Raw genomic sequence first — 27217 nt, 5'->3', positions numbered from 1 at the left:
TGAGCCGCCGCAGTGGCTCAGTGGTTATGGTGCTCGGCTGCTGACACGAAAGACGCGGGTTCGAACCAGGCCGCGGCGGTCGAATTTCAATGGAGGCGAAATTCTAGAGGCCCGTGTACTACGCGATGTCAGTGCACGTTAAACAATCGCAGGTGGTCGAAATTTCCGGAGCCCTTCACTACGGCGTCCCTCACAGCCTGAGCCGCTTTGGGACATTAAACCGCAATAAAAAAAAAGACGGGTTGGTGCCAGTTGGTGATACGTTATGAGAGACAAAGATAACAGCGCATGAAAGGAAAAGAGGGCGAGAGACAAGACGGGGACTATATGGATCATATCCGTTGACTCTAGGGCTCCTACAATTCGTACGTTACTGCCCTGACATTGATCCATACAGAGAACAGGAAGAATTCACTGAAGCTCCATGGTTATAAGCAACAATGAACCAAACTTGCTTCTGAGCCTTCTACAGCGCCAAGCACAGGCAACGACACAGGGACTGACGCAACACAATGGCTGAGTGAGAGCAGTCCTTGTGTTGTATGTGTTTGGCGCCTCAGGATTAAATATGAATTATCAACTAACCCGCACCTGCAGCACGACGGTTCTGGCCCTTCCCGCGGTGCAAATACATAGCGTAAAGCATTCGCTCCGACCCTTAGGGGTCAGGATAATGCCGACACCTGATAAATCCTGATGTCGCGGAGATATCCAACAGACATCTCGGTAAGCGCCAACATACTCTCGGGCAAGCAGGTTAGAGGCAGTTTTTGCCCCAACACAGCTTCAATGACACGGCTGCCTCTACGTCACATACAGCACGCTTCTCTCCCTCCCTCTCTCTCTTCGCTTCTTTTCAGTCCTCGTCCCTTGACACTTTCCCTCACAGCACTGTTCAGGTGTCCATGAGCCTTTCCTCCCCTCATGAGCTCCCTCCTCTCATCGCCTGCATCCACTGAAATACTGCACCTGGAGCTTGGAAGCGCGCTGAACAATGATAAAGTGTGCTAGCAGGATGCGCCAGGACAGACACCACCCGCTCTGAGGGCTGCCGCATATATACATCCGCGTCGTTACCCGGGAAGCGACGCAAGAGTAGCAGCTGCGGCAGTCGGTCGGCGGTATCGTTCGGGAGGGGCCGTGCAACCCCTACGGCACGAGCGCGGAGGTCACGCGAAAGACGTCATAGCCGCTGACATCGGCGGGACGCGTAAGCGGGCCACCTGCTGTCTCTCTCTCCCGACTCGAAACAGCCAGCCGCTCCTGCGAGCCCCGCAGAATCGAGGGCGAGCGCAGAGACGCCTCTGCTTCCAGCGAGAAATGCCAGTGTGAACCGGGCATCGGCCTGAGCTTTACGAAGAAGAGTCCAGCATTCCTCGTGGAACTTTCTTCCCTTCGAAGTCGCATGATGAAAAAGCGTAAAAAAAAAAGAAAAAAATGGTCGATCATTTAGCTAGGTTAGGACAAATGTAAATTAGGTCGGCGAGAACTTCGGTTTTTCACTCCGGTCTCGGTTCGAGGCTCGGTTTTTAAGCTCAAGCAGGCTTCAGATAAAGATCAGTGAGCAGAAGCGAGCATACCGTGCTAGGCCTAATAGAAAAAAACGCAAATCATGGACTACCGCAGTACCACTCTCCAAGCAAATCAAGTCTACGTATAACAGTCACAAGGAATATTTCTTACATATCATTCTTATAGCTCGCTGTAACGCAGACAATAGCATTTTCTGAGCAACTGAATAGGCCTCGTTTCAACGCAGCTTGAGAACATTTAATCAACAGCGTTGAAAACAGTCGACTTGAACGGCGTGAAAACCTGCTCCTCGTCAGCGCACATTTGTGACCGTGAAATGAGGTCAGTGGAAAGTTGGTTCTCAGTAAACGAACGGGCGCAGTAACTGTCACTTCTCGGTGGACGCCCGCACGGCGCAGTGAAGAAAGAATAAAGGAGGGAGTGAAAGAAGGAACAGAAAACAGGCGCCGTAGTGAAGGGCTCCGGAATAATTTTTACCACATGGGGACCTTTAACGTATACGTGCAGTGACATCGCACAGCACACGGGCGCCATTTGCTTTTCGCCTCCATCAAAACGGTGTCGCCGAGACCAGGTCTGAACCAGCGTCCTCGAGATCAGGAGCCGAGGACTCTAACCAACGAGACACTGCGAGCGCCATTTCGATCCTTCCGTAAGCTCATACCACAATCAATTCGACGGCGCTTAAAAATCTCGACGTAAACAGACACCTTCCAGGTACCCGTACGTCATACCGCGCTTCGGCTGTCGCCCGCACGCATAATAATCTTGGACACAAACCAAGCTGCGAAGAGAGCGGTGCGGGTACAGCCTCGGGCTGTTCGAGTTACGTAACTGCATCTGAACAACAAGTTGAAACGTTGTTCTTATGCAGGCACGGCTCGGGCGAGCCCTGTCAGCGAACACTAAACGCATGATTTATATAACCTTTAGACGAACCACCGCAGCGCACAACCCCACCAGTCTGTCAAGCATCGACTGGGGTCAAGGGCCCGCTGGCATGACCAGCAGAGCAAAAGTCGAACTGTAACGAGTTACAACTACCACTAACAACACGGCAAATTATCAATCCGAGGTCACACACTGGTTTGCAATAATCAGTATCTGCTGCCAAAATTTTTGCTTTAAAAGGTAAAACGCGCACTGCCCTTTTAATAACTTCTCAGACCTTCAAGCAGTCATATTGGTTCTTCGCCGAATGTATAGCTCCAATGCAGGGTAAATGCCTCGCCCAATTATCTCCCGTTAATCCCCTCTTTCGCAAGACTAGTATATTATCTTCGCCAATATACTAGTCTCACATAGCCGCCAGGCTCTTTGTCGTCTCCGGCCGCGTTCACCTTCTCTCAAAATCCATTCTCCTACGATAATTCGGACCATCGGTTACTATTCCCCGAATTACATTCCATGCCGATGATCACTTCTTGTTCTTCTTGATGAAGAATTTCGTTAACGCGCGTTCGTTCCCTGACTCATTCTGTTCCTTCCTTGTCGTTTCTCCAATCTTTTCCTTAATTTCTATAGCTCGCTATAGATTTTCTATAGCCCTAAATTAGCACGCAATTTCATTCCGAGCGCTTCGTTGGCCTACAGGTTTCAGCACCACCGTTCCGCCATGAGGCGCGTATAACTACTGCCGTCAAACCACTCATTTGCAGGACAGGACCAGGTATTATCTTTGAGCTGATAACCGGTGAGCCATATAGCTGAGTTCATAATTGAATTTCAGGTAAGCGAAAAATTCGTTCGAGGTAAAAAATTTTCGTCTTTCTTTCCTAACGATTCACAAAACTCTCTCAAAACAAAATTTTGGCTCGAGTTGACATTCCCAATCACAAAGTGAACCGCAACGGATTTTGAAGCCTGTAATTAACAATCGCATGCCTGAAGCAAAAACGCAACCCACGGAGAGCCCAATAACCGCAGCTGGCTTCCTGTTCTGCTGCACAGAGATTAGTTAGTGAGTAGTGGTGCATGTGTGGTTTGACGTCCCGAAGCGACACATGGGCGATGAGGGAGTCCATAGGGGAGGGCTGAGATTAATTTAAATCAACTGGAGCTTCTCAGCGAGCACACTGATATCGATCAGCGCACGGGCTTCTTTTGCATTTCGCCTATCAAAATGCGGCCACCGCAGCCGGGATTGGATCCCAAGTACTTGGGCTCAGTAGCCGAACGCCTTAATCACTGAGCCACCTCGCCCGATTGCACACAATGTTTAATATTATTATTTTCACCATTATTATTAGTCATGCAATTATTATCGTTATTATTTCATGCAGTCAATGACTGTGTTGTCCTCTTACACTCCAGTTTTTGATTTCTGCATTTGTTAATTTCTTGTGACCAAATTTATGCTTAACACTTTTTCCTGATACTTTCTTTTCTTAAAAGGCAATCTTTGAATTAAGTTTTTTTTTTCCGCTGGTTACAATACATCTTTATTTTCCATAAAGAACTGGATGGTCTCTTGAGCTACAAGCTAGACAAAAAGATTGACGAGGCCCAAGAGACCGTTTACGTGGCAGCAGCATAATGAGAGCAGTGGAAATCTGACTACTAAACAATATTAAAGACGAGAACATGACAATAAACGTGACCGATTAGAACAATGGCACTTTCAAATAATGTAACCAGCAATCAACTAAAAGAAACCCTTTCTAGAACAATGAAAATCGTATACGATGCAAGAAGAAGCAAAATACATAGATAATAGATACACAAAATGACAATGTAATTGCTTTTTGTTCATGCCCGCTGTATATCCGTATTTGTTATGTGTTGCTGGTAGGTTATGGGTTAGTGACCATGTGATTTCGCCGATTTTGCGGGGGCATAGTCCATGCCATTTCTGACTTCGACAGACCTTTAACTGAAAAGGCAATACGGAAACCCGCTATAAAGCCTTATTATTATTATTATTATTATTATTATTATTATTATTATTATTATTATTATTATTATTATTATTATTATTATTAAGCGCCCGGCCCCCGCCACCGAAGGACGGACCCACTCGTCGCGACCACAAGCGCGCGAATGAAGCGCGGGACCACTGCGACAACGTGGCGCTCTTCACTGGTGCGGGCGCTGAACGCGCAGCGGCGCTTTAGGAGCCGGCCGTGGAGTCGGCGCACACGAGCGCGTGGCGCAGCCGCCGCGGCCGCTTTGCACCGGCGCGGTTTTCAGCGGAGCGGGACGCGTTACGAAAGCCTCCGGGCTTCTGGTTAACGGGAGGGGTTCAGCGGCGCCGAACAAACAGCTCGGTCGGGCACCGGCGGCCCGTTATTACGCAGGGCGCCCCCCCGATCGACGCGCGTTCCTGCACACTTGCGCAACCCTGTTTACGGCAGCGATATAATACGCTATGGGTGTGAGTGCTCGCGAGCGCACTTAATTGTGCTCCTCAGCGGGCGGTAGAGCGCAAAGCGTGCGTGCCAAGCACGGAAGGGCATTGGAAAGTGCTGGTCTCTCCGCTTCTCGCGACATTAGTGCTCAGGTAAACACGTGTACCGCCAACCCATGCTCTCTTTCACTCAATCCCGCGTTCGGCTTTAGGTCGTCCAAAAAGTGCACCCACCTTCTCCATTTCTTCCTCTGCGTTGGACAGAGAGACAGCGGGTTGAAGTTAAAAACGACCATTCCGACACGTTGTCTCTTAATCGCTTCTCTAGAGGCGGTGATCACCGCATAATGGGAAAAACAGAAAACAGCAGAAATCTTCCGGGCCCAGTGTGCTCTAATGGCTTCTAAATACGTCGAAAGAAGCAATGTAAATTTAACTCGGGTTCAAATAAGCGGCACGCGGTCAGGCGCATAATGAAGTAATTTCAGTGAAAAACTTAGTAGCGAGCCTCAATCAACTGCGTGTTGATTACATTTGTGTTTTTGTTTTAAGCATATAAATGCGAAATCGCCTCATGCAATTGGAAGTAAAAAAAAAAGTGACTGCATATCTTTTTATCTGATCCAACCAGCCTCATATTTTTCTTGCTTGTTTGTTTTCATTGCTTCCCGGGCATCTATGCGCCACGCTGAAAAGCGCTCGGATGGTCGATCACTCGCTTTCAACCTTACGTTCACTACACTGAACGCACTCCTGTATCATTAATGGCGTCTTCTGCGTACACGCGACTGTGCGCAACGAATGGGTATAGAAATCAGTAAATAAAAAAAATTGACAACGCGGGGGCGGAGGACACGAACTCAAACATTACAGTTGGTCAGGTGCTCGAATTATCAGGGTGAAAAGCTTGGAAAATGGGTCTTTGACCCCATCTTGAGTACAGCAAAACACCTTGTGTCATAGCGCTCTTCGGGTAAAGTTGCTTTGTGCCATAAAATTCATCATCATCATCATTAACATTCTACCGTTACCTTTCCTTCCTCTTTTTCCCTAGAGTGGAGTAGCAGGGGACACATCTCTATAGATGGCGCTGCCTCTGTCCGCCCTTCCACTCTTCCTTCATCGAAGTTATGACTCTCTCTCTCTCTCAGCCGAACAGGCTCGTTGCGTCTCTTCCCCGTATTCCAAAGAGCAATTATACATCCGTGGCACCCGCGCGCTCTCCACAGAGAGTGGCGGAGAAATGGCGCGGCGGCGATAACGTCGTTGCTGCAGTAACGGCCGCGCAGCGCGCGCCAAAAGCTGTCGGGAGCCGACCGAGACGGTAGTGACCCCGCCGTCGCGCCACGTGTCCACCACGGGGAAGCCGAGTCGTTCGTCATCCCCGCGGCTGGCTACCGCAAGGCCACTGATCCCGCCCGGCAAGGTCGCTAACACAGAGGGGCATTTTACATTGCGCAGCCTGCACCCGGGCTTGTATTCCTTTTTCCGCCTCTTTTTTCTTCTGCCCTCCCAGCAATCCCAGAGTAATTGGCGGCACTCAGTGGCACGGGGAAAAAGACAACTGCGACGCTCTCACACTGGAATAGGTCAGGATCTCGAGATCTTCGCAGCGCTTAATAAATTCACGGCGCGCCATGACCAAATATCAACGTCCGCCAGCGATTCTTTCCCCGCAGGCGAACCGTGCAAATGGCACTTCTTTTTTTTTTTTTTTTAAAGGCGAAAGCCTTTAGTGCCTCATCGTTGTCGACCGAATGTTGTCAGCAGAGGTGTTACGCTTGTCTAGTAAGACGAGAAAAAAAAATCATTGTGCACGATGGGATTCGAACTACCATCCTTTCGCTCCGCAGCCGAGCGTGTTAATGGCTACGCTACTTTCTGTCAACTTATACGTAGTCCTCCTGACGCTGGGGAGTGTTTGCAGAAAGGCGTCGAACCAGACGGATGCCTCCCAAACGCCCTCGAGTGCCTCCAGCATTTAAGATTCACAAACAATTGTGTACTTAATTAACATCTTAACCACACATAAGTGACACAAGCAGCAACACCGAGCTAAACGCTTTCGCCTCACCGCACTTTAGGTCAACAAAGTGCCCCCCACCCCCTGATTTTTTTTTTTTTTTTTCCTGCCTTATCGGATCTCGCGCGGTCCACGTCTCTGTCGCATTTTTGTCCCAACTTTTATTTCATAACGCGAAATCTATGGACTGGCTTTTGCTTCAGTGCGCGGTATATGCGAACAACGCGCGACTCGGAATGTGCCCATCAAATGAAATCAATGAAAGCCCCTTCTTTCTTTCTTTCTTTCTTTCTTCCTTTCTTTCTTTCTTTCTTTCTTTCTTTCTTTCTTTCTTTCTTTCTTTCTTTCTTTCTTTCTTTCTTTCCTTCCTTCCTTCCTTCCTTCCTTCCTACAATCTTTCTTCGCTCCCTGTTAGGATGGAGTTTCATTTCCCCCTACTTCAACGAAGAATAAAGCGCACCTACATTCCGGGCAGCGCACAAAGCCCATTAAAGCAGGGCAATTTCCACCAAGAACTAATTAGAGTCACAGCAAATACACTCTGAAAGAGGCGTTAAGGGCGGCTTTATGATGCAGGGACCGCGAACGTCGGTTCTTGAATAAATGTGCCACGTCTTAAGTGCGAACCCGCCTGACGACGGCTTATACAGTAGCAATCGGGCTTGTGGATACGACCGCAACCGTTCAGCCTGCCCGTTTGCCAATCCAGAGGTTGCTTTCGTCCACAACGAAGAGATATGGTGGCCATCGCATCAAATATCCGCCATACATTTCTGCAGGTTTGCCAGAAGTCGTCAGGTCGTAATCTAAAGGCATGTGTGGCGCCACTACAGACGCTTCGAGGCTTCTGGAAGTGTAGAAAACTGTTCTTCTAATCCTCTGGTTTAGGGGGTTTAACGTCCCAAAGCAGTCCAGGCTATGAGGGACGCCGTAGTGAAGGGCTCCGGAAATTTCGACCACCTGGTGTTCTTTAACGTGCACCGACATCGCACAGTACACGGGCCTCTCTAGAATTTCGACTGCATCGAAATTAGACCACTGCGGCCGGGATCGAACTCACGTCTTTCGAGTCAGCAGCCGAGCGCCATAACCACTGAGTCACCCCGGCGGCTCTCTTCTCATCCTCTGCGGAATGCCTTAACCCCTTAGCGGCCAACGGTTCCGACCAAAAAAAGTGCCAAAATGGTCCTTCAGTTTTAGGGCTCTAAGCTACAAGCTATGCCTGTCAAAGGTCACAAAACATGATACGGACTCCGTAACCGTTGTAGACCGAGCTTTAGTGGCCACATTATGAACATCGCACCCCTTTGTGAGAATACAATGTCAAAAAATAACTGCAATGTTCATCAATTAAACACCCTAAAACTACGAGGAAAATCCGCGAATTGATCATATTTATGCCAGAATCACAAAAAGCAAACTGTCCGCACGTCAGGCCAACTTTCCAGCTGCGTGATGGTGCTCCAAGCATGCAACTGCACAAACGGAGTGCCGGGATCACGTCGTCTTTCAGCCATTTCTTGGCTCACATTGCACAGTTCCTTTACGAGCAGCCTTAAGTTTGATGGCCACAGGCATTCGCCAGAACCCGTAACGCCGTCTGTTGCACCCAATGGTAACTACGAAACTGTTCCAAGGGTTCAGTTCATCGAAAATCCTGCTAACCACCCCAAATAGCCTCGACAAGGCTGGCAGTGGTTTTTGCCAGGAACGAAGTGAGCTCTTTTAAGAGCCATCAAGGAGTTAATATTCCCTCTGCAATTACGTACACTGTAGCTGAAAGCATCCGTTTGCCAGTTTTTCAGGACCAGAAGTATTCCGTTTCGAGCGAGCTCTTCTTATTTAAAGCATTTTTCCACGCTCAAGATACATCTGCAACTATCCAGATTCCTTTTTCTTTAGATCCATATAATTAAACGTCTTCGCTTCGTTTTCCTCATATAATGTACACGCAAATAGCATAATTTTTGTTTGTCACTGTGTGTTAGGTGTCTAGCAGTCGGATACAGCTCAAGAACAAAAAAAAAATGGCCCTCAAAGGAGGCCTTCCATCCGACGGCATCGACCTATTCTCGTGACGTCGAGGTCAATTTCCTTGCACCTGCCAGCCAAATGCGATAGTAGGTCGATGTCATTCGTTGGAGGGCCTCGTCTTGGGGGCATTGGCCGCTTTGTGCTGGAAGGGAGTGGAGAGTTCGGGCGCTAACACAAGGTCAGGTTTTTTTTCCAACCAAAAGGTCTTGTCCCCGGGCGGCATTCTCGCGTTAATTTTGAAAACTAAATGAGGGAGATACGACTATGGCCTTCAATACCGAGCGGAAGAGAGCTTTCGAAAGGGCACAGTGGTTTTTCATCCCTACTAAGCCGCAAGCACCTGTGTATAGATTATCCTCAGTAAATAAAAAAGAGTGACCTAAGGGCTTTTAGGGGCACTAGGAACACTTTTAATTATGAGGCAACTGTCGAATATTGTAACATACTGTTATAAATATGTTGATGAGTATAGTCGAACCTTGCGGTCCGTAGCAAAATGTTGCTTTTAAAGTATACGTCCTGCGCTTGCATCGAGTAGTTAAGACTGCTGTAGAAAATATGTTGATGAGTATAGTCGAACCTTGCGGTCCGTAGCAAAATGTTGCTTTTAAAGTATACGTCCTGCGCTTGCATCGAGTAGTTAAGACTGCTGTAGAAAATCAACTGGTTGCGTTTTTGGCAGTACATAGCAGAAAAAGTACAAGGGTCACAAGGAGGGGTCTGCGGATATATTGATTGTTATGGTGCAATCTTATGATCTGCGCCAAAAAAAAAAAACGTTCATAAAAATTTTTGTTGACAAATTGCGCCCGTCCAGAATTTCCGGGCATGTGCGAATGTGGAGACTTGAGGAGAAGCTGACTCATTACTGCGGATGATCAACTGCCTTTTTTTCTTTTTTTCTAATTCCCTTGACAGCTATTTACGCCGTCCGATTAAACTTCTTTTGTAGTCCAGCCCCACGGCTATGGGAAAGCGGAAGTGCTCATCCTAGAACCACCTTCGGTCACGCGTGCAATAAATCATTTACCCTGGACAAACAATGTAATCAGGACATGCATACGTGCTTTCAAAACGTCGGACGATACGCGTCTATCTGCTGTGGCTCACCCCGCCTTCGTTTGGCCGCCATACTTTTTTCCTTATGATCTCACTGAAACGTTCATCCCAGTTTTTAAACCATGGAACCTCGGTGGCATGCGATGGTCTCTAAGAAACAAATAAATGCACCAATACGAACAGCAAGCATGTTAGGCAGCAAAATACTTCTCGCAGAACGAAAATACTATCTCTCTGACGAAGAGGCGTCATTAAAAACATGCGAGACAAGGGCATCCGCGTTGGCGTCTTCTTCCGCAAAGATTGCAGTTTTTCCCCCGTCACATGCTGATAAATATCGCTTGACAAATAAACGTTGAGGAGGGCGATAATCTACAGCCGCCTTCCCGACAGTGTTGCAACGACGCCACCAAAACATCTGAAGAGAACAGCGGTTATCGCACAGATACCCGCGCACAGTTCATGGTCACCACAATAGTTAGTCGTCGTGCGAAAAGCCTCATGAAGAAAGACAGCCCGAAAAGACAGCCCCATTTGGAGAGGAAAAGAAAAAATAAGACAAGCCATTAATCAGGAAACTGAGGAAGCCTTCCAAATGAACGATCACTGGTGACACGCAGGCACCGGCTTGCAACACACACCCTCGGACATGCCGAGGAAAATCTCTCAAACAGACCACGCTTATTGATGGACGGCATATGCTCGACCGAGAGGCGGTACGCACTCCAGCCCAGGGTAATATCGCAAGCGCACGGCTTCTGCGACGAGCCGCAAACCGCGAGCGCACCCTGCCTGCACTGTATGCGAGAGAACACTACAAATGTGAGGCTGTTTTTCTTCACCGCGCGCGATAACGAAGGCGGCAGGGCAGGCTTATCCTCAGCGGCGCTCGAGGACTGCACACACACACACGCGCGCACGCGAGGAGCCGGTTGTGTTGAGTAACGCGCCTCGTAAGAGTGACGCCGTTTGCAAGGGAGAGACCGAGTGCCCGTGAAGGCCTGCAGTAGCGGTGCGTTGCGACACGCCGACAGGTAGCAAGCAGCGGCACGCACGCCGGTGAGCGCGTTCGCTATCGCACTGCACGAAGCCGCCCACGAAGCCGAAATCCGACCATTCGTTGTGCATACACGCTCACGCTTCAACACTACTGTCGCAGGGCCTCGGGAAGGTCGCTGCGAAGTCGCTGCCCATGTCGCAAACACGAGGGTACGACCACAGCAGCGCAGCGCGAACGCGAGTCGGCAGCGAAACCTGAGCACGTCCCCTGCAAGTCCCCGCGAAACACGGTTATCCCACGATGCTCGCGCTAGAAATGAGACAATCGCATCGAAAGCGTGCCGACCGGCACATGCACGAACACGGAGGAAGCAGCTTCGGAAAACAAAAACAGTCGTACAATGCGACGTCGCTCTTCGTCACACGGCACGGCCCTACTCGTCATATGCAAAGCCACGGAATGATCAAAGGCTGCAGACGCCCCGTGAGTGCAGCGTAGGTCTGCGGAATCTCACGCCGAGCCCACCAACGCCGTCGAAAATTAAGAAATAGCACTGGCGAGGTCAAGGACCGCCGAATCAGGTGTTCCGTCTCAGGTGCGGACGATGTTCCGTCATCGACCGCTATCAAAATAAACGCGGCGAGAGCAGCCAGCGGGACTTACCTTCGTTTTGGTGATGACATGGTTGGCTAGTCGTACCACAGCGAAGTTTCCTTTGCCGATCGTCTTTTCCAGTTCGTAAAATCCAACTCGAACCAGCCCCGCACAACTCGACGCCCTTACCCTGTCAGCCGCCATGTTGTGGCGCGCCGCACGCATGCGCCACACACTTACTCTCGTCGCCGGGCGCTGGACGAGCTTCCCCATTCAAAGCGCTTCGCAATGTCGCGGCACGACGTTGAGCGTACACACCGGCCGTCCCGATGTTCGCGGCACACTTTCAGTGGGTCACCCATTGTCGCAGTCGAGGAGCGGTCGAGCTACCGCCGCGCTGGCTCGACGATCTCGGCCGTCTCGGCGCTAGCAGACGCATCCAACGCATCTGCCTGCGGCCGAGGCTAGGAGGCGGGGGAGAGGGGGCCAACGGAAGCCGCCGCCGGCGGAGAGAGAGGACACGGCCGCCTCCTTACGTCACGCTGTCGTGCCGACGATCCGCCAAACACACGTGATGGTCACGGCTTGCTCGAAGCGCTGCTGCTCCGGCAGCTGCTGCAACGTCGGTCCAGCTACGGTGTCCGTGGCGGGTCGCCGGCATCTCGTCATTGCGGAACGCGCGGCCTCCACTGCTCCGCGACCCGGCTGCTGCGCGAGAGACCGAGCCGGGCCGAATGCGACGGGCTCGAAGCCAGGCAAAAGTGCGCGGGGAGTCGGCCGGGCCGTGCTGGCGCTCCCCGCTGAGACCTTGAAAGCCGCGCGAATGACGTCAAACGGCGTCAGGTCGCCATGGCGACCAAGTCGCCGCCGCCGCCGAGCCGTCGGCGATGCCCTCGTTCACTCCGCTTCCCCTCCCTGTATCGGAAGTGCACAATAGCTGAAAGCGCGCAGGGCCTGCGGCAGTAGACCCCGTGAACCTCCGGTTTTGCAGCTGCGCACTCTGTGCAGACATCGCGGCGCCGCTAGACACGGTGGCCAGAACAAAGGACGGAAATGAAAACAGGAACATTCAGCGGGGCACCAAGTGTGCGCATCTCTTCACTAATACAAAAGAAAAAAAAAGGTTTCACGCTTCTTGTACGCATTATTCGTTGCCTTTTCTTCGCTTGAATGGAGCTGTGAAGAATGGCGGCTGAAACAATGAGAAGCAGCTGATAGTAACTCAGTCCTTAATTCCCGTGGCTTTTTCATCTTGAAAAACCGCGTTCTGAAGGAAAAAATATCGACCTGAGGGTTAAGGCTTGCTTGCTTTGTAGGGTTTAAAGTCCCAAAGCGACTCAGGCTGAGGGACGCGCACGGTTTACGATTCTGTATTATTGCTGAATTCAATACAGAGCTGCAAGCCGCACAGCAGAGAAAAAGATAGAAATAGAAGAAAGGAAAGGCAGAGGGGTTAAATAGGAGACGCCCAGTATGCTACTCTACACGCGGGAAGGAGAGCAAAGGGGGAGAAAGGAAAGGAAGAGAGGAATGGAAGATCAGTTTAGCAAATGTCCGCAGGTCATTACTATTTTGGTATACAGGGCGCGCACTGAAAGTTTATAGCAAATTCTAATGCATTAAGCAGGTGACCAGTCTGATTTTTATCAGCGGCACTTATGATTCCTTCTATTCTTTCATCGAAGAAACTATTTCTGATGCTACAATTACTAAGACTATTAGAGAATTCAGTTGAAAGAGGCGACACCCTTATCTTGACATTCACTTTTTTCTTCAGTCCGGTATCTTGCACGTAGAACTGACCTACAACTAAAATGACTGTCCAGGAAACGCGGAACATTCTCTAATGGCTGTTTTCTACAAAGTATTTACAGAGAGTTCTTAGTCAGCGCTATATTTTTCTGGTGATCCTTTTCTGCATGCTGAAGCTTTAAGTGAACGTTGCCGCTGGATGCTCTCCATTTCTTCCCACTTGTGCAAGGCAGGGACTCACTAAAGTTTCGTTTATTTGTAATTTATTAATGTAAGTTACAATCAACGCCAGCAACTCAGTGGCGCCCCACACAATATCCCAATTTTCTTTGCCGCAGATACGTGTTCACCTAGCGCAACTCAGCTTTCTTTCAGGCAGGTTTGCATTACTGCTACTAAATCGATTGCACGCTCAGCGCCGTCTCATGCATACATTCCTGTTCTGTGTCAATAATCTTTTCTGCTCCTTTTTATGTATGTGCGAACATGAACGACCAGTGAGTCCTATTGCATTCCCTCCTGCAGCTGGCATTTATCATGCTACAGAGGTTCCACTGGAACCTATGAGTCTGCGTATAGGCACAGTAATCCTCTCGCCAGTAACTAAGGAGGAAGTATAGAAAGAATGCAAAAGGGGAAAGCAGCTGGTGAGGATCAGGTAACAGCAGATTTGTTGAAGGATGGAGGAGAGATTGTGTTCGAAAAACTAGCCACCCTGTAAACGCAAGTGACCTAGAGCATACCTAGAGCTTGGAAAAATGCTAACATTATCTTAATTCATAAGAAAGGAGACGTCAAGGACTTCAAGAATTACAGACCCATCAGCTTATTGCCTGGTGCCTACAAGGCATTTACTAAGGTAATCGCAGGGTCAGGACAACCTTAGACTTCAATCAACCAAATGATCAGCCCACTGCCTGGTCAACGCGCCTCTCAATGTGCTGACGCATGAACACGTGATGCGGGGGCGCGAGCGAACGGACCGTCGTGTGAATCGGCCTTTAATGACATCTTAGTCGAAATCAAGAGGAAGAAGTGGGCTTGGGCAGGACATGTAATGCGAAGGCAAGATAACCGCTGGTCCTGGGTAACGGAGTGGATTCCAAGAGAAGGCAAGCGTAGCAAGGGGTGGCAGAAAGTTAGGTGGGCGCATGAGATTAAGAATTTTGGGGGAATACGATGGCCGCAACTGACGAAGGACGGGGTTAATTGGAGAGACATGGGAGAGGCCTTTGCCCTGCAGTGGGCGTAGTCAGGCTGATGATGATGATGATGAATCCTCCCGTCCTGCCCTGAGAAATTCACGATACATTCGTCACATCTCAATCACACCCGTGCGCCTAAAAAGAGCCCAACAGCCATTGCAACCAAAAAAAAACATTGGGGGAATTGGGGGAAGTCTTTTTTTTTTCTTAGCGGCATTTATTAGGGCCGCATATTTATTACGTAATTTTAAGGCTGAAAATAATTTTGTAGAAAGTGGAAGAAAATATAACTGCGTCGCCAGTGGGGTCCGAACCCACGAACTCCGCATGCCGAGTGCAGTGCTCATAGCGTGCATGCATGCTCACAGCACTTCACGTGACATGCGGAGGTCGTGGGTTCGGATCGAAGGACAACCCATTCGGAAATGCCACCAACATTTTTTTTTTGCATGTTTTATAACGCTGCACTTCTTTAAGCCTTCTTATTTTTTTTTATACATGCTGTAGCATCTGACATTATCAGCCCATTGAAGCACGTGCTGTGTCCATCGTCTGGGCAATTAATCTCCTTTAACGCTGAAAACAACTTGTAGATATAGAGAATAATTCACTACTGCTTTGCGTGAAGGGGGCCCTCTTTATAGTGCCGCTTTTAATCGAATTTCAGCCCAGGAAAGAATCCGCGTTTTCATGATTCGACCGTATGAAGCACTATATTTAAAATCTTCCGTAACCAACTGTATACGCCGTACGTTAATTGTGTCAGATAATAATTACTGAGCATTGAGCGCGTTATAAAATATTGCTTTATTTAAGTCTGTTTTAAAATAATAAAATACTGGTGAGACTTGCTAATGATCGGACCAAAGAGAAAGAAATAACTGTTATTCTCACCCGTCGAAAATGACAGGGCAGAAGGCTTTAGCCTAAATCCCCATTCGTTCCCCTAACCGTTGGCCGGAATCCCTCACTCTTAAAAAAAAAGTTATTAAAAAGGTAGTAAGTGCAGCAGTTACTAACTCTGACTTCGTTTTACTACCTTTTATCAGCTATTTAGTGCCATTTATTTACTATTTATTTACTATTTATATGCTATTTACTACCCACCTGCAGTGCGCGAGTGAGGCTATTTCTGATTCGTGCTTTTCCGGCATTCTGAACCTTTGTGCGCGCACGGTAAGGTTGTTGAAGCCATCACCTCGCATAATCTCTACATGTAATGCGCGATAAGATTAAACGTAATGTGTGATTTACGGCCAGCACGCTCTGATACCTCTGTCTGGATTCCGGAATTAGTCAAATTGACTGTGAAGCTTTTCTTATTTTTCGAGTACGCATAAATTTGACAAGCCGCGGCAGCACGCCGTACGATGAATCTAGAAACATATTATTATTATTTATTTGAACATACTGCAGGCTGAGCGCCCAAGCAGGAATGATATACATTTACATAAAATTCAAGAAAGCATGAAAGCACAGGTTACAAAACACATCAACACATTGAGTAGACCAGTTTGGGTGGTTATTACTGCACATAAAATATAAGCACAAAAAAAAACTGCCACAATCAAAACCGACACCCAACTGACAGAAGGCAAGATTTCATAGTCCTTACATACTTAATTCCAGCATATCTAAAGACTGGAGGGAAGAAGCAGGCAAACTATTCCAATCTGCAATTGTATTAGGGAAAAAGGAGAATTTGTATAAGTTAGCCATTGCAAAGTGAGGCGTTAAAGAGAGGGCATGAGAGTGGCCTGCCTGCCTAGTGGTAAGAGGGCAAACGTAAGGGCTACGATCAAGTGCGAGTTTGTGATTAAGTAAGAGAAATAAAAATTTAAGAAAGAGGAATTTTCTTCTTGCTTGGAGAGTGACAATACCATTTTCTGCCATTAATTCAGATACCGAATCGGTGCGACCGTATTTGGAATAAATAAAACGCACTGCCCGTCTCTGAATTTTTTTAAGAGAATTTATATTGCACATCGTATGGGGGTCCCACACTGTGCAAGCATATTCAATCCTAGGCCTTATAAGAGTTGTGTATGCGAGAAGTTTAACATGAGCGGGAGCATCCTTAATGTGTCTGAGCAGACATAGTTTGAGAAGGGCTGAAGAGGAGATGTTAAGAATATGTGTGTTCCAGCTGAGACGGTTATTTAGTGTAACGCCGAGATATTTACATTCCTTCACTTCGGCTAAACGGCGGTCCTGGACAGAGTAAGTGTACTGAAGCGGGTATTTTTTCCTGGTTATGCGAAGCAAGACAGATTTTTCTGAGTTTAGAAGCATGCCACACTCCTGGCACCATTCTGGTATGTTAATTAGTTCAACATTAAGTGCATGCTGGTCTTTGGGTACCAAAATTTCATTAAAGATAACGCAGTCATCGGCGAAGAGACGAATTTTCACCGGATCGTGGATCACATTAACTATATCATTGCAAAATATCAGGAAGAGGAGTGGCCCGAGAACACTACCTTGCGGAACACCGGAAAAGACTGGAAGACAGCCAGAGTCTGAACCATTTGTATGTACGTACTGAGAACGGTTTTAAGTAGGCGGAGATCCAGGCAATGAGGAAACTGGGAAGTTCAAGCTCCTTTAGTTTGAAAATAAGTTTGTCATGCGGAATACGATCAAAAACTTTGCTGAAATCCAAAAATATAGTATCTATTTGTCCTGTCTAGGACAGAAGCGAAAAAATCAACAACTGTTGTTAACTGTGTTGCGGTTGAAAACCCCTCTCTGAAGCCGTGCTGTAATGGAGATAGAATATTGTGGTTATTTAGGAAGTCAGAGATGTGAGTACTCACTATGTGTTCAAACATTTTACAGGTCGATGATACCAAGGAAATAGGGCGGTAATCAGATACTGAGAGTGGGTTGCCTTTTTTAAACACAGGCACTACGCGCCGCTATCTTCCAGTCATCTGGAAGAGAGGAAGATCTGATTGAAAGCTGGAAGATTAATACAACGTACCTTGCTAATTGCTCTGCATAGCGCTGGAGAAATGCATTTGGAATACCATCTGGTCCTGGGGATGATTTTACTTTCAACCTTAACATCATATTAACAATGCCCTCATATGAAACAATGCGAGTTTCTATTCATTTTCTTAGTAAATACTACTAGCCTCCCGTTACTAACTGCAGGTAGCAGCCGTTACTAACTCAATGGGTTAATAAATATTACTAACCTTCGCGTTACCAACTGTAGTTACTAACAGGGTAGTAACATATGTGACAACCAGTTACAACCCCAAAAGTTAGTAAGTACTAGTACCTTTTTTCTAAGAGTGCTTGGGACTCGGCGGCGATCAGGGCGAGACCGATTATCATATTTTCATGAACCACTGCCGCTGTGTGTGCTGCCCTGATATCGTATTCGGCAGCGTCCGTGTAGAGCACATCGGATATAACTTCAAATTTGACCGGTAGGGCACTGCCCTATCTTTGTGTATGCCTTCTTTAAATACCGAATGCATGTTATTTGGCCGTGGTGGAATTTTGAGTCTATCCCTAGTTGCTCTAGGTACGTTATCTGTCCGCATTGAACACTCCGAGGGTTGGAACCCCAGGTGCTCCATGATTTTGAAGCGAAAAGCTTCACTAGTCTCGTCAACACAGCGCTTCGCGTGAGCCGGAGGCCAGATTTGCCACTTCTGCGCATGCGCGAAACCGATCGACGTCACGCGCAGCGCAGGTGGCCGCCGACTCCGCAGTAAAAAAAAAAGAATAAAAATAAGCACAGAAACAGAGAATAAAAAGAAATGAAAGAAATAAAATATCAGAAATAAACAAAAATAAAAGGCAAACAGTGCCCCAGGAAACACTCATATCTCGGTGGGAACCCGAACCACGCCGTAAGGGAAGGAAAATGAAAAGAAAATTGGTTTTAAGGAAAAGAAACGAGGCCTCCTCTCATATCTCGGTGGATACCCGAACCGCGCTATAAGGGATGAACAGTGGTTTTAAGGAAAGGAAATGCCTGTCTCTGATATATTGGCGTGCACCCGAAAGGAATGCACACTCTAAAGAAACCCTCTAAGACAGCACCGTATTTACTACACGCGCGTCTCCTCCTCCGCCTCTGTACAGGCAGTATGTGGACGGCCGAACGCCTCCACCGTTATCGTGACCTGAAGGGTCACGCCCTTACAACCAACACCTCTCCCTATGATTTAATAAATGTTTTCACCACCACCACCACCGTTATCGTGGTGCTCCCAGTGCATTGTGCGCGAGCTGCGACAGCCGTGACGTCAAACCAAGACCATACTCAGAAGTGCCGACCTTAGCATACAACGGTACGCTACCCGCCTGGCAGCAGAAGCTGCGCGACTATACCGTTGCTAGTCTTCCAGCTGCGACGCTGCCCCTCCCCGGACGCCTGCGTGCGGACCCGGAGGGGCACGGGTCTTCTTCTGGCGGAAATAAAGTTTCTTCACTCACTCACCGTAACTGAACCTTTTCGCTTGTGTATTCAGGCTTAACCCCAGCTAAGCCACTGCCATTTTTTTTTTCTTCCAGTTTTACTTCTTAAAAGTGTTTGACGCTGTGACACCGTGGCGGCCTCTATGAGCTCGTTCATAGTGTTGGAAGAAGCTTTACCATCGAAGTGTTCGGAGGAAGACCTAGTGAAGTTTTGGTCCCTTTTCTAATTATGATTACAATTTCGTCCTTTTTTGCTTTGCCCCGTTTGAGATAGGGGGCAGCGCGCATAGCACACGGCTTATGACGAAAGCCTGAACCAATCTCTAAAGACTGGCCTCGTTCTTCCCCGCATGCTTGTTACAAATGCGCTTGAGTAGCCGGCACGTCTGGTTGGTACTCGCTTCAAGTCTCGTGACAGTTTCAGTTTTTTTGCCATTTTCTTGCGTGCACAGCCATACAGGAAATAAAACTGTTTGCCGTCGGAATGGCATTGCCATTCACTCGTAAAGCAATATTATAGTCCTGGCAAGGGGGACTGTTCCTTTTTATTTTTTGAGATGACAGAAAAAGAGCCTCTGATTTTTCTGCCGAGCATTTTAACCTAATCGGCTCGATATATTTCTCTATTATATTTGTGGCCCTCTGAAGTGTGCTTTCAATTTGCCCATCACTAAACCTGTTCACCCACAGCGTCAAATAGTCCGCATATATGGTGTGATGCAGGTTTGTGAGTCCGTCCAACAGCCCTGGAAGCCTAATCATCGCTACATTAAACAGGGCCGGAGAGAGGACGGACCCTTGCGGCGTCCCGCTACTCCTCAGTTTAATGTTTTCGAGTGACTGTCCGCCCTGGTTGATGGTTACAGTCCGACTTGAAAGAAAGTTCCTTACGTAGTTGCGTCCTTATATGTCTTGACGTCAACATTCAGCGCGCTAAGGTTCTCAAGTATGCTGTTGGAGATTGCGCTTCAATCCCACCGCTGCCACGAGTGTTGGAGACGGAGGGGCCCTTGGGTTGCCTGATTCGTTCAGCCCCGCTGGTTATCAAGTGGTTTTTTGAGTGGTTTAAGTGGTTAAAGGGTTTTTTGTTTTCCATCAATGAACTAAGTTAGAAGTTGGCGCCAGTGCTGTCTTGTGTGTGTTGTCTCCATCTTTCAACGCTCTTTGCGTAAACCATGTTATACCTGAGTATGCGAGGCGTAAACGGACGCCGCTGGAGCTCGCAGCGCCCTCTAGCTGGGTGGCTCAGGAGGACTCGAGAACCAAGAATTTGTGATAGCCTTGCTCCTTCTGTGTGACTCACTGGGTCGTGTGCGTAAAGCGTGGGATCGATCTTGTCTTTGTCGGCCGTCAGTAACATGCCACCGCAGAGGCTGAAAGAAGCTGTCGTGATCACTAGGCTCCGCAAAGCTTACAATGCTCTGTTTGCAGCTTGACGTGCGGCCATACCTTGACTATAGGCTTGATTAAAAAAAATTATACGTTGAATGGCACCTTTCCTGGTTGCTGACTGTCAGCTAAAACATGTAGATCAAGGTGTTAAAAGCGCCATTAAAGTAGCACTATTGCACAACTTTGATACATTGCCATCGATCAGCTTAATTGGAAGTTGTTTTTCAGAGATAATTATCACGGTCTTTTTTTTTTGTTTAATTTCTTCTGCGCCGCATCTGCCGACTCAAGGTCGGAGAAACTAAAGTGATTGTCTTCGTCCCTGTATGAAACTTCAGAGCGCAAATGAGCTGAAAATGTAATCCCACACACGAGTCTGGTCGCAAGCCATGCACGTGGATTGCATGTTTTCGACTGAAGGGAGCACACATGTATGGTGCGGCGGCAAAATTTAAGCCAAAGCCCAAATCAATGTCATCAAAGCGCCGATGTAAGCGTTCGCTATGAGCGTCAGACGGAGCGCGCGCCGTCAGAATAATACGCATGCCTTGAACAATAGACACGGACGGGTAATTCCCCTAGGGCAAAATTTTAAGGTCTTGTTACGCGCACAATAGTCCACAATGCAGCGATTAGTTACGACCGGCAGTTGGTTTAACGCCCTGCGTGTAGGATTGTTTGCGGAATAAGGTGTTCAAGATCCGTAATTTATTTCTCTCTGCGGATAACTCCCCCCTGGCATTCCTAGAGCCCATGCCACAGTCGCCTATTGCCTGCGCCTTCCCTACCTTGGCATTGAAGTCGCCCAACTGTGTTTTTACTTCGCTCATAGCCGATTCCACGTCCTTATAGAAGCTTTTTACGATCTGGTCATCATAGCTAGATGTAGGTGCGTAGGCCTGTACCACTTTCAGTTTGTACTTCTTATTAAGCCTAATTACGATAGCTGCCAGCCTCTCGTTAATACTAAAGAATTCCTCTATGTTGCCAGCTATATCTTGATTGATGAGGAATCCCACATCTAGTTTTCGTCTGTCCGCTATCCATGATAGCATAGTACGTGCCAGCCCTTTAACCGCCTGTTTATAGGAGGTATTCAGAGGCCTCGATAGGGAGCAGGTGTGGATAAGAGTTAACGGAGAATACCTTCGTAATCTACGATTCGTTGATGACATCACCGAGGAAATGAACTCCAAAACACGATCAATGAGTTAGGAAGAACAGTAGTTCGGGTTTTAAAATTAACATGCAGAAAGCCAAAGTATTGTTCAACAGCCTCGGAAGGAAACATTGGTAGCAAGGTGTTGAAAGCGGTAAGAGAATACGTCTACTTAGGGCAGGTAGTGACCGCTGATCCGAATGATGAGAGGGAAATAACGAAGCGCAAGAATGGGGTGGAGCGCGTTCGGCAGGTTCTCTCCTATCATGAATGGCAGTTTACCAATATCCACCAAGAGAAAAGTATACAACAGCTGTATCTTATCGGTACTCACCAGGGGCATAGCCAGGGGGGGGGGGGGGGGGGGGGGGGGGGGCTTATGGGGCTTCAGCCGTCCCTTCCCCTCCGAAATTTTTCGAACTGTCACGCACCGCTGACCAAAACAACCACGGCGCCGGAACTCATTCTGCATTTTGTCACCTACGTCTTTTTCAGACTAGAAAATATTGCTAACTTAGGTAGGATTTTGTGGCAACGCCCATGCACCTATAATCACGTAACGCAAGGAGCCCCATCTTAGCCCAAACTTTCAAGGGCCTATCGATGGCCAGCGGGCTCGCCGCGGCATCTCGCGGTTGCCGTGGAGTCTACGGAGCCACGCATTTCAATCTCGAAACTTAATGGGTATAAAGTTCCCACAAACCTTTGTCGCGACAGCTGCACTGACATTTCAAAAGTCGTGCTTTAGATTTTCAAATCGAGAACTTCAATTAATTTATTATTCTAATAAACTTTTGACGCCAAAGGTGCACTGACTTTTTTTAATCTCGTACATAGGACCATAGAATGAGACAAGCCAAATCAACACACTATCAGACAAGTTGACAAAGCACGCAGCGATGTCCGATGAGACGAAGCGTTGTGGTGATTCATTTGTGCCGTCATGCCACAGAAGAGAATATTATCCGTTTCATCTTCGCACTTCTAATGCATATTTTGCGGAACTCCTCGTTTATACATGTGCTCGCTGTTGCGCCAAAAAATTTCGGCGCAGTTACTCGCAATACATGACCGGAGACAGCTACTGCTGCGCAGTATACTGGAACGAAGGACAGCGCCATTGAGGTTTTTCCCTTGCATATGTACAAAAATGTAAAGGTTCTTGAACGACAAAGATTCATTAAAATATTTGTCCTCTGCTCGCTCATTTCATGGCCTTTACGTTTTTCATATCAACGGCATTCACTGCTTTGCTGGTTTCGGACTGACATAGTTCTAGACATCGTGTTATATCTTCTTTACTCATTAAATACGCAAAAAAAATGGAAGCATTGGTATCAGTTATGTCTGCCATGACTTTAAAGACATACGAATACATTATTTTATTTAAAATATGCATATTTCATTTGTCTAAACAGTGTGTAGCGTTATCTAATACACAACGTCATTGTCAATGGCATTGCAGTTATTATTCTTGCCTTTGATCCCTCGAAAAATTCCATGAGGAGGCCGCCCTGCAACATGAGCCCCCTCCTCCCGAACAAAATTTCTGGCTACGCCACTTGTACTCACCTATGGGGCAGAAACGTGGAGGCTATCGAAAAGAGTTCAATTTACGTTATGGGCAACGCAGCGAACTATGGAAAGAAAAATGGCATGTGTAACGTTAAGAGACCGGAAGCGGGCAGACGGGGTCAGGGGTCCAATAGGGGTTAATGACATCCTAGTCGAAACCAAGAGGAAGAAATGGGCTTGGGCAGGGCATGTAATGCGAAGGCAAGATTGCCTCCGGAGTGGATTCCAAGAGAAGGCAAGCGTAACAGGGAGCGGCAGGTGGCGGATGAGATTAAGAAGTTTGGGGGCATAGGGTGGCCGCAGCTGGCACAGGAGAAGGTTAATTGGAGAGACATGGGAGAGGCCTTTGCCCTGCAGTGGGTTTAGTCAGGCTGATGATGATGATGATGATGTGTCGGCTTGTCGGTTGCAGGCACATGCTTAAGCGGATTGCGCACATAGCATATTATCTTGCGCTTTATTTATTACCGATTTATTACACCAATAACACCGTTAAAGAAATATAAAGAACAAAAAGCCCAGCATGTAGGTAACTGCCATCCTGTTTCAGAGAGGACGCTCCTATCTTCCGTCCATCCATCCTGCAGCAATTTACCGTTGAGAGAATAGAATCGTGATATCCATGTGGGCTTAAATGAAGAAGAGGAAAAAAAAAGATGACACGACCAGCAGAGGCAAATAACAACATCATTCGTGATCAATGCTATCGGATGGAATGCATTTGTGCAGCAACTGCTGTGGGGTTAAAATGGGGGAAATAAACACGTATTCCCCGTTTAAGCGCGGCTGACATGGTTCAAAACCGCGCTGACCCCACCCCGTGGTCGCGTACGCTACTGAGCGCACGCCGACCACGGCGGGCCGTGCTCTACGGGAACAAAGGAACGACACAATGGCTGACACAAACAAGGCATTTATTGCTATAGCAACAATAACGCCAGCTAGCAACAAAATACACTGAGGAATCTAGGATGTCCGACTCACCAGCACGGCTACGAGCGAACGTCCGCCCACGGTAGGGCAAAGGGATAAACTCCGAGGTCGAGCGGAACGGGCTCGGCGGGAGTAAGTTCCGACCGAGGGGGCGCCCGTCGACGAAGAGCGAAGCTGCGAGCGAAACGTCCGTTCGCTTCCCGTTGCCGAGGGAGAAGAGACCCCGTCGCTCCCCGCGAGCGCGCAGCAAAACGCCATCCGTGGCGCTGGTGTCGCTGCGACGCGAGCGCCCTCCCTTGTTAGTTACAGTAACCGAACCGAGAGGAGTGCTTTTCGGGGGGGGCAGCTAACAACAGTGGGGTGCGTTGAGGGAAAGCGAACGCAGGGGACGAAGGCGTCCCCACATCCCCCCAACCTTAAATAGACCCACGCGCCTGCAAGTTACATGCTATGGAGGAGTCTCCTGGTCTTCATGCACTTGAGGCAGGTCGTGCAGCGGAGGTCACGCCGACAGGGTGCACGCAGTCTTCCGCGGTATTCCGAAGGCGGCGTGAAGGTCTCCGCTGGGACGACTCGCATGGCCCGCGGGCTATGTGCCCGCAGGCCCGCGAAGAGGAGGGCCGGTTGACCACTGCAGGCCAAGATTCCGCAGTAGTCGCCAGGGCAGCAGCAGCCGGAGGTGGCTGCTGTCTGGTCTCGCCACGGCTGCCCCGGATGGATGCGGCGAACAGGATACAGGCCGCTCCGTCGCAGCAGGCGGCGGCGAGACGATGTGCACAAGACAGCAAGCCGCAGTGGCTCCGCTGGATCTGAAAGATTGCCAAAACACACTCCGCATGCCTTTAACGTAGGTCACGGGAGGGGAAACGGCGTACACAAAGGCCTGGTGGCTCAATGCTCAACTCGCTAGCAAAACGTGTCGGGCGGCTGTGCAACGCAAAGTTCGAGTGAACAAAGCCCTTTCTTGAGTTGAACGAGAATGCTCGGTTCATGCGAGGTTAAAAAAACGGGTGGCCAGCAAAGTGCGCCCCCTCTCAATACCACGGTCCGGTGGTCGTGTCACTTTTGACAAGGTGCAGGCGGCTATGAATAGCCTTAGGCCTCACTGCCACAGTGAAGGTCGACGACCCCCAACAAAAGAAAGACCCGAAACGGGTTTCGTGCGCGCAGCCGCGAGGAGACATCAGCGTTGTGGGGTGGTCCTCCCCGCTCACTGCACAAAGCAGCTTGAGCGATCGGCGCCCACCGTATCGGACGGTGTCGGAACGCCCGGTGCCGAGCTGCAATACCAGCGAGCTCGTCGTGGCACCCGTGGCCCCAGGCCACCCGGCTCCCAGAGCCGCGACTCCCAGAGTCGAAAAAGAGACAGCGAGAAAATATATACAGAAAACTCGGACCACCCACGCGGCTTCCGTACTCACTCGCTTCGGGCTCGGCAACTCCGCGGGCGCTAGGCCTCGCGCTCCCTCGATGCGGACCAAGTGGTTCTTGAAGCAACTCCAGGAAGAAAACTTCACAAAAAAAAACATGCTGAGCATGTCGAAAAGTTCAAACATGCTGCAGCGCAATACACCTCGCACTCAAGAAAGCATGCCGCAGGTCCTAGCGATCAAAATTCACTCTAGGCCTAGCACTTGTCAAGTCCGGACAAAGAGCGTTCCTCGAACCGAACAGACTGTCGTCCAATGTTCCAAGAGCAGGCCCCACGTTGGGCGCCAGATGTGGGGTTAAAATGGGGGAAATAAACACGTATTCCCCGTTTAAGCGCGGCTGACATGGTTCAAAACCGCGCTGACCCCACCCCGTGGTCGCGTACGCTACTGAGCGCACGCCGACCACGGCGGGCCGTGCTCTACGGGAACAAAGGAACGACACAATGGCTGACACAAACAAGGCATTTATTGCTATAGCAACAATAACGCCAGCTAGCAACAAAATACACTGAGGAATCTAGGATGTCCGACTCACCAGCACGGCTACGAGCGAACGTCCGCCCACGGTAGGGCAAAGGGATAAACTCCGAGGTCGAGCGGAACGGGCTCGGCGGGAGTAAGTTCCGACCGAGGGGGCGCCCGTCGACGAAGAGCGAAGCTGCGAGCGAAACGTCCGTTCGCTTCCCGTTGCCGAGGGAGAAGAGACCCCGTCGCTCCCCGCGAGCGCGCAGCAAAACGCCATCCGTGGCGCTGGTGTCGCTGCGACGCGAGCGCCCTCCCTTGTTAGTTACAGTAACCGAACCGAGAGGAGTGCTTTTCGGGGGGGCAGCTAACAACAGTGGGGTGCGTTGAGGGAAAGCGAACGCAGGGGACGAAGGCGTCCCCACATCGCATCCCGCGTTTCGCCAGTGCGCCTGCAGTTTTGATTTTGTCATAATTGCTTCTCTTTGGCGTGCACATGACAACGCCACCAGTGAAATATAGCTCAGCATATACAGGGTGTTTCACCTCACTTTACACAATTTTTAAAAATAGGCCTTTCGTAGAAGAGTGCATTTTTCGGCGTAGCATTGTCAGCGGTGTAGTACATCAGAATGAAACTATGACGTGCTAACTAGCAGCCTGGTTAACTGATATTGAATAGTTAACCTTTTAACTATTACCTTTAGGCTTCTTAATTATTGAAAGGCGTGTAGCTCACCGTAATTAATATCCATATCAGTTTTTATAATTTCGAAAACGTGGTTACCCTCGGCGCTATGGCCCAACAAATTTTGGCCATTTCGACGCGCGCGTTACGTGCACTGGAGACGTTGCTTTACCTGTAAGTTTCTCGAAATCGCACGTATTTTGGCGCGATGTAGCCGAAATTTGTAGGACTACGGCGCCGAGGGTAACCCCGTTTTCGAAATTCTAAACGCTGACATGGGTATCACTTAAAGTGGACTACACACTTCTTAATAAACAAGGAGTGTAACATTTATAGTTAAAATTTAACAATATTAGTTAACCAGCCTGCTAGTTAGCCTGTCTTAGCTGCATTCTGATGTACAATTCTGACAATGCTATATCGAAAAAAGCGCTCTCCTAATTCAAAAAGCTTGTTTTAAAACATATGTGAAGTCTTAGGTGAAACACCCTGCGTAGCCGAAAGAGAAAACGGAACGAAAGATAATCGAGGCGTTTGAAGTGCATCGTTCGCTCAATTGAATGGAGCATCATCAGTCGCTACGTTGTGACAG

General features: G+C 48.7%; 1 protein-coding gene across 2 annotated transcripts in view; it reads right to left on the bottom strand.

The window, feature by feature from the left end:
- The window catches only part of Sik3 (Salt-inducible kinase 3), a 105753-nt gene extending 93368 nt beyond the window's left edge, over positions 1-12385 (bottom strand). For both annotated transcript variants that reach the window (XM_089549117.1, XM_089549118.1), the window contains exon 1: positions 11659-12385. In XM_089549117.1, the coding sequence (XP_089405243.1) occupies positions 11659-11862 (204 nt within the window). In that variant the 5' untranslated portion in view covers positions 11863-12385. The remainder of the gene's footprint in view (positions 1-11658) is intronic.
- Positions 12386-27217: the final 14832 nt, after the last annotated feature.

The sequence above is a fragment of the Amblyomma mixtum genome, chromosome 6, assembly GCF_055824585.1.
Source record: "Amblyomma mixtum isolate Tamu chromosome 6, ASM5582458v1, whole genome shotgun sequence".
Classification (NCBI taxonomy): Eukaryota; Metazoa; Arthropoda; class Arachnida; order Ixodida; family Ixodidae; genus Amblyomma; species Amblyomma mixtum.
This window is presented reverse-complemented; position numbering and strand designations above follow the sequence as displayed.